At 29.7% G+C, this 11,505-nt stretch overlaps 1 protein-coding gene and 1 pseudogene across 1 annotated transcript; one reads left to right on the plus strand and one right to left on the minus strand.

Annotated features, from left to right (window-relative positions):
* Positions 1–1,924: 1,924 nt before the first annotated feature.
* LOC145121535 (protein FAR1-RELATED SEQUENCE 11-like) lies at positions 1,925–4,028 on the minus strand (annotated as a pseudogene).
* Positions 4,029–4,826: 798 nt separating this feature from the next.
* LOC145122817 (alcohol-forming fatty acyl-CoA reductase-like) lies at positions 4,827–9,858 on the plus strand. The gene is made up of 10 exons (XM_079058385.1): positions 4,827–4,963; positions 5,798–5,901; positions 6,000–6,202; positions 6,282–6,382; positions 7,926–8,100; positions 8,413–8,574; positions 8,667–8,748; positions 8,840–9,109; positions 9,205–9,332; positions 9,426–9,858. The coding sequence occupies exons 1-10, from the start codon at positions 4,885–4,887 to the stop codon at positions 9,577–9,579; spliced, it is 1,458 nt and encodes a 485-aa protein (XP_078914511.1). The 5' UTR covers positions 4,827–4,884; the 3' UTR covers positions 9,580–9,858.
* Positions 9,859–11,505: the final 1,647 nt, after the last annotated feature.

The raw sequence follows: 11,505 nt of genomic DNA on the forward strand, positions 1-11,505 counted from the left end.
AACTTGATAAAGATGTGACCCTATAGAATTATATATTATTAGCAATATCACTCAATAATTATTCTTAAACATATAGATCCAACAAAAAATCTGATAAACCATATTGACCAATCACGTAATTATATATATATATATATATATATATATATATATATATATATATATATATATATATATATATATATATATATATATATATATATTAAAGCACATGAATAATTTTAACAGTAACTTTTCTCAATTCATACTTTTGACACTTTACTTTTATTTGTTTACATTTTTGCCTTAACCTTTTCCAATTCATACTTTTTGCACTTTTAACTTTTCCTAATTCATACTTTTGCCACTTTACTTTTATTTTCTTACACTTTTGCCTTAATCTTTTCCAATTCATACTTTTGCCACTTTGAACTTTTCCTAATTCATATTTTTGCCACTTTAGTTTTATTTCCTTACACTTTTGCCTTAACCTTTTGCAATTCATATTTTTGCCACTTTACTTTTATTTGTTTACAAACACGTCTGAAAAAACCTTTCCGACCAATGTGAAGCATGAGTCCTTTTCCTAGTTTGATCATTAAATCATAAGGAAGGAGATGGAAGTGGATGTGTGGAAAGAAAAGGTGTTTAGTGCATTGTAAACATCATTCCCACTTTACGGTTCCTTTCCAAGTCATAATTGAATATATATATATATATATATATATATATATATATATATATATATATATAGGGGAGGGTTCATGCGAAAATGCAAATAATTTGCGAAAATACAAATAAAACGCGAAAACAAGAAAAAACTATGAGATTGTGCTACCTCAACCTTATATTTTGGACAATAATCCATCCAAACTTTGAATTATAAGATGATAATTGATTATACATGATAAATTATTTCATATTAGCAAAATATGATTTTTGACATTTTTATTATGAAAACATGAATTTAAAAGTGGTCAAGAACGTGAAAAAAAAATAGTTGATAAAATCGTCTTTAAATCTATAGTATCATAACACAATCCAATGTAAACTTATTATCTTTAATTTATTGCTAATAAATTTAATTTTTATAGTACTTGTGTTTGATTTTTATAAGATAAAATCTGTTTTCACGTTTTCACAGGATATTTATGTTTTCGCATGAACCTACTTTTATATATATATATATATATATATATATATATATATATATATATATATATATATGGATTTTCTAATATATGCCCTAATGGCACGTATAAAAAATAATATTATGGAAAATATTTATATTAGAACTATCTTCCTTATTAAAAATCAAAGTGCCTTATTCTCTTTCATATTTACCTTTCTATTTATCCCCTTCAAAAATTTCATATTAATTACTTTACTTTTTTAATTCCCTACATTTATCTCTCTACTCACCTCACCGTAATATATATATATATATATATATATATATATATATATATATATATATATATATATATATATATATATATATATATTTGTTTTGGTTCCTTCCAATATGATTACATATGAAGTTTTGTAGATGATCTTTTTAATTTATTTAATTCCTCCCTTTATAGCGCATCTTTCTGTTTTTTTCTTAAACAACTAATAGCTTTTAGCTAGCATATTTTAGAATCTTAATTCCCTTCAAATTATTCTTTCGATTACTTACTGCCATTAAAATATAAAACATTAAAAACAAAAATAAAAGGATTTTCATAAGATAACAAAACGTAGAATTTAATTGCAATATTACAATTTAGCATTTAAAATTAAATATCGGATTGAAATATTTACTTTGCATATCATGTTTCTTTTTTTTTAGCCACTTGTTGAGCATTATTAGCCTCACGCTCTGGACACATGCTGAAGTTGTGACTAGAAGATTTGCAAAGTCTGCAACGCTTTACTTATCTCGCTAATTCCTTTCCATTTTTCATTCGCTTTTGCTTAGGGCGTCCTTTTGTTTTTGAGATAGTTGGGCATGAACCAACTCAATTGCATTAGTTACGAGATCATTATTGTTTCCACATGATGATGAAGCATCAACATTTCCTTTTTGGTGTAACTGAGAAATTTCATTAAATTGAGCATCTTCTCGACTCCAACGTGATAGCCAGTAACTAGAAGGAATTTTAAAGAAACCCTTGTGGAGAAGAACACTTAATATGTGACGACAAAGTATTCCGACAAATTCAAAGTTTTTGCAAGTGCATTTAGCCATCTTACCATCCCAAACCACCTGATGTCGTCGAGTTGCTTTGTAATGTTTGACAATATAACTTATGCCATTTTCTTCCTGAGCCGAATATTGAATCGCTAGAGCAAATTGATCTTGAAACTTTTTGAATGCATATGGAGTCAAAACTTGGTAACCTTGTTTTTCTAATGGTGATAATGATCTCAAAAGTGACTCTTGATATTTTGACAACATAGTATCATGTATTTGTTTATGCCCAACATCTTCAATGACAAGATCAACCTATACAATTATAAGTAAAAAGATTAATTAAAAATGTTTAACCTAATAAAATATAGTAAAGTAAATAGTGGTACTTACTTGTTTAATAAACTCAATTAGACATGTATGAGAAGATATAATTTTTTTTTTTGATAAATGAATTTATGCTCTCTGAACTTCCGGTAGTCGTCATGCCACCAAAGAAAAAGCTACGAAGATAACTTGGAACCCAAAAATTTTTAATTTGGTGCAACGCAGTCACATGCTTATTCTTTTCGAAATTGAATTTTGCAATTACTAACTGCCATTGTTGCTCAAATTCTTCAACAGAGTCTAACTTATATAAGTTGTAAAATTTGGTGCACCAACTTGAGTATTCACTTCTTAGCACCGAGGTAAACCAACTACTAAGCTTAGTGGTGATATGCCATATGCAAAATGCATGTTTAGTATACGACATATCCTTTTCAATTGCTTGTTTCATCCAAGGATCTTGATCGGTCAATATCGTTTTCGGTGACTTTTTCATCAATATAGTAATATTCTAAAAATAAAGTAAACTTAATAAACTTAACCACATACTAATGCAAATAACTTTCGAAATAATCAAACAAAAATATAGTTACCTTAAAGAGCCATTCGAATGTGTTTTGTTTCTCGTTACGTAGAAGTGCACAACCAAGCAATATAGTTCTTCCATGATTGTCAATACCAACATATATGCCAAATGGCATGTCATATGAATTCACCTTGTATGTAATATCAAATACCACAACATCTCTGTATTTTTGATACAATTCAAAACAATGAGCATGACACCAAAAAATATGTTCTAGCCTATTTTCGCTATCTAGTGTAAATGAATATTAAAAATTAAGATTTTCATTTTTAGCACTTCTAAAGTACTCCAAAAGCTCCATTGCATCATTCTGTGAGTGTAATTTATGATTTTTGGTAAAAAGATTATAGACATCCTTCTTTAGAAAAGAAAGCTCTCCATGTCTCACATTCCTTTTAAGCTCAATCACTCGCATAATTTGTGTAACGAACAAGCCCCCTTCTTTAATAAAAGTATGCGGTTTTCATCTTCTAATGTAATATTACGGTAAGATGGTAAAAAACAAACCTCTTGAGCAGACAACAAAGCATGATTATGTTCCGCAACAAAGTTAGTGACTTGCCACTCTTTGGGGAAAATTTCGTTAATTCTTCTCAATGTTATACGCATGTGGGCCTTGCATTCACATCATGTATAACCTCGGTTTCTTGTTTTTTTTGTGTAATCTTTTTTAAACTTCGGTGTTCCTTCACGGTGACAAAAATAGGCACGTCTTTTCTTTTCCACGGTTTTCTTATTCACGAACCTTCCTTTTCGAACGGAAAACCCTTTCTTTCTCTCATAATATTGATAAAAAATAAGAGCCTCTTCTTCACTTAGAAAATATTGACCAACGAACTGTTCATAAAAAACTGTGTTGTTTTGAATATGTTCTTCGATAGCAATTTCTTCATGTTGAGCATTTATGGAGTTTTCTTCATCAGGAACTTCATTAAGATTTAAAAAGATGCGTTCTTCCATCTCTAATCTTAGATAAATGCTAGCTAGAAGCTATTAGTTGGTTAAGAAAAAAGACAAGAAGATATATTGCAAAAAGAAGAATTAAAAAGATCATATACAAACGTGCAATTATGTAGTCATATTGCAGGGAAAAAATGGAGGGAATTAAACAAGTAATTAATATGCAATTTTAGAAGGGGTAATAGAAAGGTAAATATGGAAGAGAATAAAACAATTTGATTTTTAATACGGAACATAGTTCTAATACAAATATTTTCCATAAATACTATTTCTTATATGTGCCCTTAGGGCATATATTAGAAAATCTCATATATATATATATATATATATATATATATATATATATATATATATATATTAGGTGTAAAACCCGTGTATTACACGGGATGATTAAAAAAATAAAATATTAAAAATGTAAATAATAAGTATTTTTTTAAAATAAAATTTTGAAATAAGGAATGAAAAACATATTAATTGCAATTTAGTATAATATTTATTACATTTGATACTTTACATATATAACTATAAATATTATGAGGCTTTTTAATTTTAAAAATTAGAAAAAATCATAAATTGACATGTGGATATTATTTATTTAAAAATTATCACAAAATGACAAGTCTCAAAACTCATTAAGAATGAGATGTGTCAAAAAAGTTCTTTATTTATTAGGGAGGATATATATATATATATATATATATATATATATATATATATATATATATATATATATATATATATATATATATATATATATATATATATATATATATATATATATATATACACGCGCCTATTTCTCAACATTTCCATACATAAATAGTGAAAACAATCTACTTGAATCTATAGTTACAAAATGGAGTTGGGTGGGATTCTTGATGTACTTGACAAGAAAACCATTTTGGTAACAGGTGCCACCGGTTTTCTGGCAAAAAGTAAAGTCTCTTACTGTCTCTTTAACTTTGGTTTATGTGTTTTATACTAGGTTAAACATAACTTTGTTTCTATATTTATAACATATGATATCAATCATTGCATTTCCAACTTACAAGAAGTTATTGTCTACGTGATGAAACATACATTTTATTTAGAGAAATTTCATGAAATAATCAAATCTTAAGGGGTGTTTTAAGTATATAGCCACAAAATTTCGAGTTTTGTTAAATGCCTTTCAGATCCACAGAGGGGGCTCTGCGGATCGCTTAATGTCTCTGAGGAACTTAGCACACCTCTGCGGAAATGAGTGACAACACTAAAAGACAATTTTTTTTGGGGGTTTTTAAGGTTCCGCAGAGGTGTCTCTGTGGATCTTGTGAACACCTCTGCGGATTGCTTAATGTTTCTGAGGAATGGGTATGAACAATTTTTTAAGAGAATTTTTTTTGGGGGTTTTAAGTATTTACCAATTCCTCAGAGACATTAAGCGATCCGCATAGGTGTTCACAAGATCCGCAGAGACCTCTCTGCGGAACCTTAAAAACCCCCCAAAAAAATTGTCTTTTAGTGCTGTCACCTCATTTTCGCAGAGGTGTGCTAAGTTCCTTAGAGACATTAAGCAATCCGCAGAGCCCCCTCTGCGGATTTGATGGTCATTTTATAAAACTCAAAATTTTGTGGCTAAATACTTAAAACACCCCTAAAAATTTGGTTATTTCATGAAATTTCTTTTTTATTTAATCGTTTTATGAATTGCTTTTCTATGCTTTTTATTAATAAACTTCCGTTGTATATGTATATTAAATATGAAGATGTTATATGTATTATTGTAGTATTTGTGGAGAAGATACTTAGAGTTCAACCAAATGTGAAGAAACTATATCTTCTTGTCAGAGCAACCGATAACATGTCTGCCTTACAACGCTTCAACACCGAGGTATCATTCATGTCATTACACACATAATTTATAAGTTAAAAGTTATGTTCCATTCTAATTATTGTCAAGATCCAAAATAAGACACTTTCACATAATAGGTAGTAGCAAAAGACTTGTTTAAAGTCCTGAAAGAGAAGTACCATACAAAACTGCAAAATTTTCTCTCTGAAAAGGTTATTCTTGTTCCGGGGGACATAACATGTGAGAACTTGGGAGTAAAAGACTCATGCCTGAAAGAGGATATGTGGAGAGATGTTGAAGTTGTTGTTAATTCAGCTGCCTCCACCGACTTTTATGAAAGGTTCAAAGTTTTATACATTGATTGACTCCATCTAGATCTGTTTCACTTCAACTATTTATGCTTGTTTGGATTGTTGTAGATACGATGTTTCCCTAGATCTTAACACATTCGGCGCTAAATTCGTTTTGGATTTCGCGAAGAAATGTATCAACATAAAGCTATTACTTCATGTTTCCACAGGTTGGTGTCATACATAACTTCCAAATTAATTTTTAGAGCATACACAATGGTGAGTTCAATGTGAGAGTTGAATGATGTGACAAGTCTATGTGTCATTCAATTGATGAAACTCTACCATTGTGAGATGTCAGCTTGGCATTCAATGGATTTGGAGTTCAATGACCATTGAACTTTTCAATGAGAAAAATGAAAGTTTTTAATTCTTAAATATTTATTATAAATTACATTTTGTAACATTCTATTGAACTTTGTAGAGTTCAATGCATTGTAGAAAAAAATGATAGAGTTGTATGGATTGTAGAAAGATGATGTGACAATCCGTTGAACTCTATGAAGTTCAATGCATTATGGATGCTTATAGAACGAAAAGTTGCTATCGTCCTCATAACTCTTAAAATAATAACTTTTATGTATTGTTAGGTATATGTCTTCGATCCACGTTATATTGTTCTACCATGGTTAATTGTTGTATGCATGTTTGGTATATATCTTTCAATCCACATTATATTTGGTTTTAATTTCAATTTCCTTTTCATCGAATTACTAAACCTAACACAAGTTTTGTCAAGTCACCCTCATAAAATATTTATAAGAAGCAAAATTTTAAATATATGTGAAATTTTGTGTCTATCATAATTTCTTTTATTTAATATAATTATAAAACAAATTAAAAAAAATAATAGACAAATTTAACTATTTTAACCATTTATTTATAAAAACTCAATTAATATATTTTTATTTTATTTTGTAACTGGTCAATGGGTCATATACTTCTAAAATCTATCAAATAAATATTCAAAAGTTAAAGCACGATTAATATTTTATTAGTAAAAATTAATTGGTTTTGATTAATATAGTTTTGTTATTATTACATAATATTATGATATTGTTTTTTTTTTCAAATTTAAATATATTAAGTGATAAACCAAATATTGTTTGACATATTTTAACTTATATAATAAATATATATCTTTCTTATGAGTTTTTTTTTAATAAGTTTAAATATGTAATGAACACGAAATAGTATATTAAATATTAAATACAAATTAGAAGAAAAGCAAAACCACCTTACAAAATATCAAATATGTTTAGATTATGACCAAACTTTTTAAAAGGAAGTGATTTGTACAAAATATTTTTCTCTATACACAACAATCCATGGTTTAACAATCTATGGTTTATGGGTTGTACAACATTTAAAAAAAATTATTATGTGTGGAGAAAAACTGTTGTATAATAAAACGCCATAAAAAAGGTTTGTCCATCAATACTTCTTGTATTTACTTTATTATTACCATCAAATAATTTTTAAATGCTGATTTGCAAATTATATTGGAAACAAAAACTTTAAAAATCACAAATGGTAAAAATTGTAATAATCCATATAAAATTAAATTAAATTACCCATGTATTGAAATGGACAACTTAAGTCTCTATTCCAGGCAGTTTAATTGGTCTTTCTTCAGTTAGCACAGTTTGACTGTCGATGAGAAGAAAATCTAACTCCTTTTCTGTTCCAACTATCCTAATGATGCATATTCAGCCTATGTCTCCGGTGAGAAGTCAGGGATGATACATGAGACTCCATGCTACTTGGGACAGATTCTTGACATCAAATACGAGAAAATGATCCTCGAAGATAGACTAAAAGAACTTGAATATCACAATGCTAACGAGGAAGCAATTAAAATGGCCATGAAAGATTTGGGTACGCAAAGGTAGTCAACTACTTTTGCTTTCACCATCAGCTGTTTAATTTGCTTAGAAAAGGAAAAAAAAAATTATCCTATTATTATTGTAACAGAAAGATTTTGGTCTAAATGAGAAAGTGGAGATTTTGATTCATCCACTTTAAAAGAAAAAGAAGTGATTTGATTCTTATAACGCTTATTTTTAAATTCCGACAATCATGATAAAGGGTATAAATGTTAAACCATCTCTTTGAATGAATCAAAAAAACATAACCGGAAATATCACCTTGCTAGCTTCTCTTAATTTTTAGTATAAACGCGTATTAATTTTCGATCAAGGGCAAATCATTGTGGATGGCCAAATACATATGTTTTTACCAAGGCCTTAGGAGAAATGGTTCTTCATCAATTTAAAGGAGACATTCCGCTGGTTATTCTTCGTCCAACCATCATCACTAGTACCTACAAAGAACCCTTCCCCGGGTGGATCGAAGGCATTAGGTAACTTTTTCTTTGTTTTTGTCTAACAAGCACAGTTTCTGTTAGGAAGTTTAAACCCTGAAAAACATAATTTCTATTTATAAAAATCTCAGGACCATCGATAGCTTTATTGTTGGCTATGGAAAAGGCAGGTTAAAGTGTTTCCCTGCAGATCCTGAATGCGTGTATGATGTGGTGAGTTTTCTGGAACATTTTAGCACAATTTAACTTTCATCTGGAAACAATTTTGTTTGAATGATAATAACGCACAGCAAAATGTGGGTAGGTACCTGCTGACATGGTGGTGAATGCTATGATCGCTGCAATCATGGCTAATACAGATCAAACTTCTTCTGAAACAATTTATCATATTGGATCTTCGGTGTCAAATCCTTTGAAGTACACCATAATACAGAAATGTACCTACCTGTATTTTACTCAACATCCATGGACTAAAAAAGATCGGAAATCAATCATAGTTCGCGAGTGTAAAGTGTTGAAATCAATGGCAAGCTTCCATAGATATATCACGCTTCGTTACTTGCTTCCCCTGCAGGTTTATCTTATTTAACTATTCTTTCTCTAACTTTTTCTCACTTCAATTCTACTTTTGTTATTTTTGTATGTTAAGAAATTAATCTCACTCCCTAGGTACTAATAGTTGTGAATGTAATACTCTGCCAAGCGTTTGCGGGTACATGCAAGAATATTGAACGAAAGATCAACTTGGTACTTCGGCTAGTGAAGCTTTACCAACCATATCTGTTCTCGACAAGTTTGTAAGCATTATATATTAGTTTTCATCTTAATGAAAATTGGTTAATCTTTCCACATGTATATTTAGGTTTACGAACTCATTAAATTTGTGATAGGTACCATGATATAAATACTGAAAAGTTGCGTAACATGGTGAGGGAGAGTAAGCATGATGATGTTGCCTTCTACTTCGACCCAAAGATAATTGATTGGGAAGACTACTTCCTGCATACACACATTCCTGGAGTGGTAAGATATGAATTCAAATGATCAAGAGCTCAAAAAGACGGGTATCGATCATGCATGTTCCTATCTTTTCAGTTACATTAATAACTATGGTTTGTATGAATAATCATTGTATCAATGCTATCAAGCTGAAAAACTTTATTAAGTCACTTAATTGGTTGATGCATATGCATAAAACTGTTATCGCTTTCTATAATTCATGTTTGATATTAATTTTATTAGCTGTTCTCGGAATTTTTTTTCTTCCTATTCATCCTCATACCTGTGTATCACATTTAATAAAGTTAACAATATTTTAATCTACTACTATTTGATATGGGTATAAGCCATAATGATAGGTAGGCATCACTAAATATCTTTAATAACACATCTGATTTTAAAAGATTGTCTTGACGATGTCTTCTTAAATCTTCAACTAATAATATCTAGGCCGCAATGTTTGAGAAGTAGTTAATAAACTGTTGCACAATTTTAATTTAAGCGTCCACCCGAGGTTTTTTTTTGACCGGCGGATCACCGGCCAGAAGCATTTAAGATTAAAACCTAAAGCAACTTTATTTTAATGTGCTTAAATTTTAAATCATCACCACAAGGCCATGTTGGTGGTACATGAAAAGGTTATGTATTATTTGTAAGAAAATCGGGATAAAATAGTCTTGGAAGTTCTAAGAATTGTGTATACACTTTCAGATTAAAGTATTTGGGTGGTACTCCTAACCTTTAATCGGATAAGACTCAGAAAAATGAGAGCAAGAACATAGAATCTGGGTGTTATGAATTTCGTGTGTACCATCAAAATGAAGACAAAAAATTAATTAACTAACATTTCCATCAGAAAACTGTCACCAGATAGTTGTATGTCTGAAAACTGTTACAAAAACAGTTTGATGTCTGAAACCTGTCACTAATCCGGGTTATTTATATAAGGGTCAAAACAAAGTCAAAAATCGGGTTTATTTCCAAAATTCAGATTTCTAATGCATTTTTAATATAGCAATATAACCCAAATAAAAAATTCCCGCCAGGCAGGGGCTCTATCCCTTGGACCCCGCCAGGGGCTGCCGCCCCTTAGACCCCGCTCCCAGGGGCGCTGCCCCCGGACCCCCGTTCGTTTAGGGGCTTCACCCCTAAATGACAGTCTACTTTGAATCTTGAATAAACTTAAACAAGTGTGCACTCCACACATTCCTTACTCGTTTAATATTCATCAAGATTAAATTTTGGTCAACAAGTCAATACATTACACTTAAATACATATTGATGATACAAAATCACCAACATTATTTGGAAATAATAAATGATTTCCAAGCTGATAATAGCATAATAATCCGTAAAACAAAATAAAACAAATAAATAGACATTTATTTAGTGGGAAGAAACTGAGACATATACTAGATGGGTAATTTGTTCTGTCAAATCGGAAAGATTGAAATCGTGAAACTAAAGGATAGATATATAATTTTGAAACTGAAGTGCATATTGTTATAACATAAACAAATATTGACTAGTATACTTCGTTTTATGATTTCAAGTATACCATAATACAGAGGTGCATATTGTTATAACCAAAAATACAGAGGTGCATATCGTTTTATGAAGTGCATATTGTTATAACCAAAAATACATGCATCTTAATAATAAATTAAAATCAAAGTTTAAGATATAAACTAAAACAATTTTAAACATATACTTCGTTTTATGATTTCAAGTTCTTAAAATGTAGAGGTACTTTTATACTTACGGTTTCTATAATATATTCGTTTCTATTATACTTGGTTTTATATTCGTTTTATGATTTCGTTTTTTTTAAGCAGAACAAATTTTAGCCAGTTTTTCATGTTCGCATTATTACCAGTTTTGCATCTGACCTTAAACCAAAGAAAAGAATTATTAAAAACTTCCGAAGCAAGGTTAGAGATGCCCTTCACTTTGCTATTGAAGCAAAGATCG

The sequence above is a fragment of the Lactuca virosa genome, chromosome 6, assembly GCF_052849685.1.
Source record: "Lactuca virosa cultivar CGN04683 chromosome 6, Lactuca_virosa_CGN04683_v6, whole genome shotgun sequence".
Classification (NCBI taxonomy): Eukaryota; Viridiplantae; Streptophyta; class Magnoliopsida; order Asterales; family Asteraceae; genus Lactuca; species Lactuca virosa.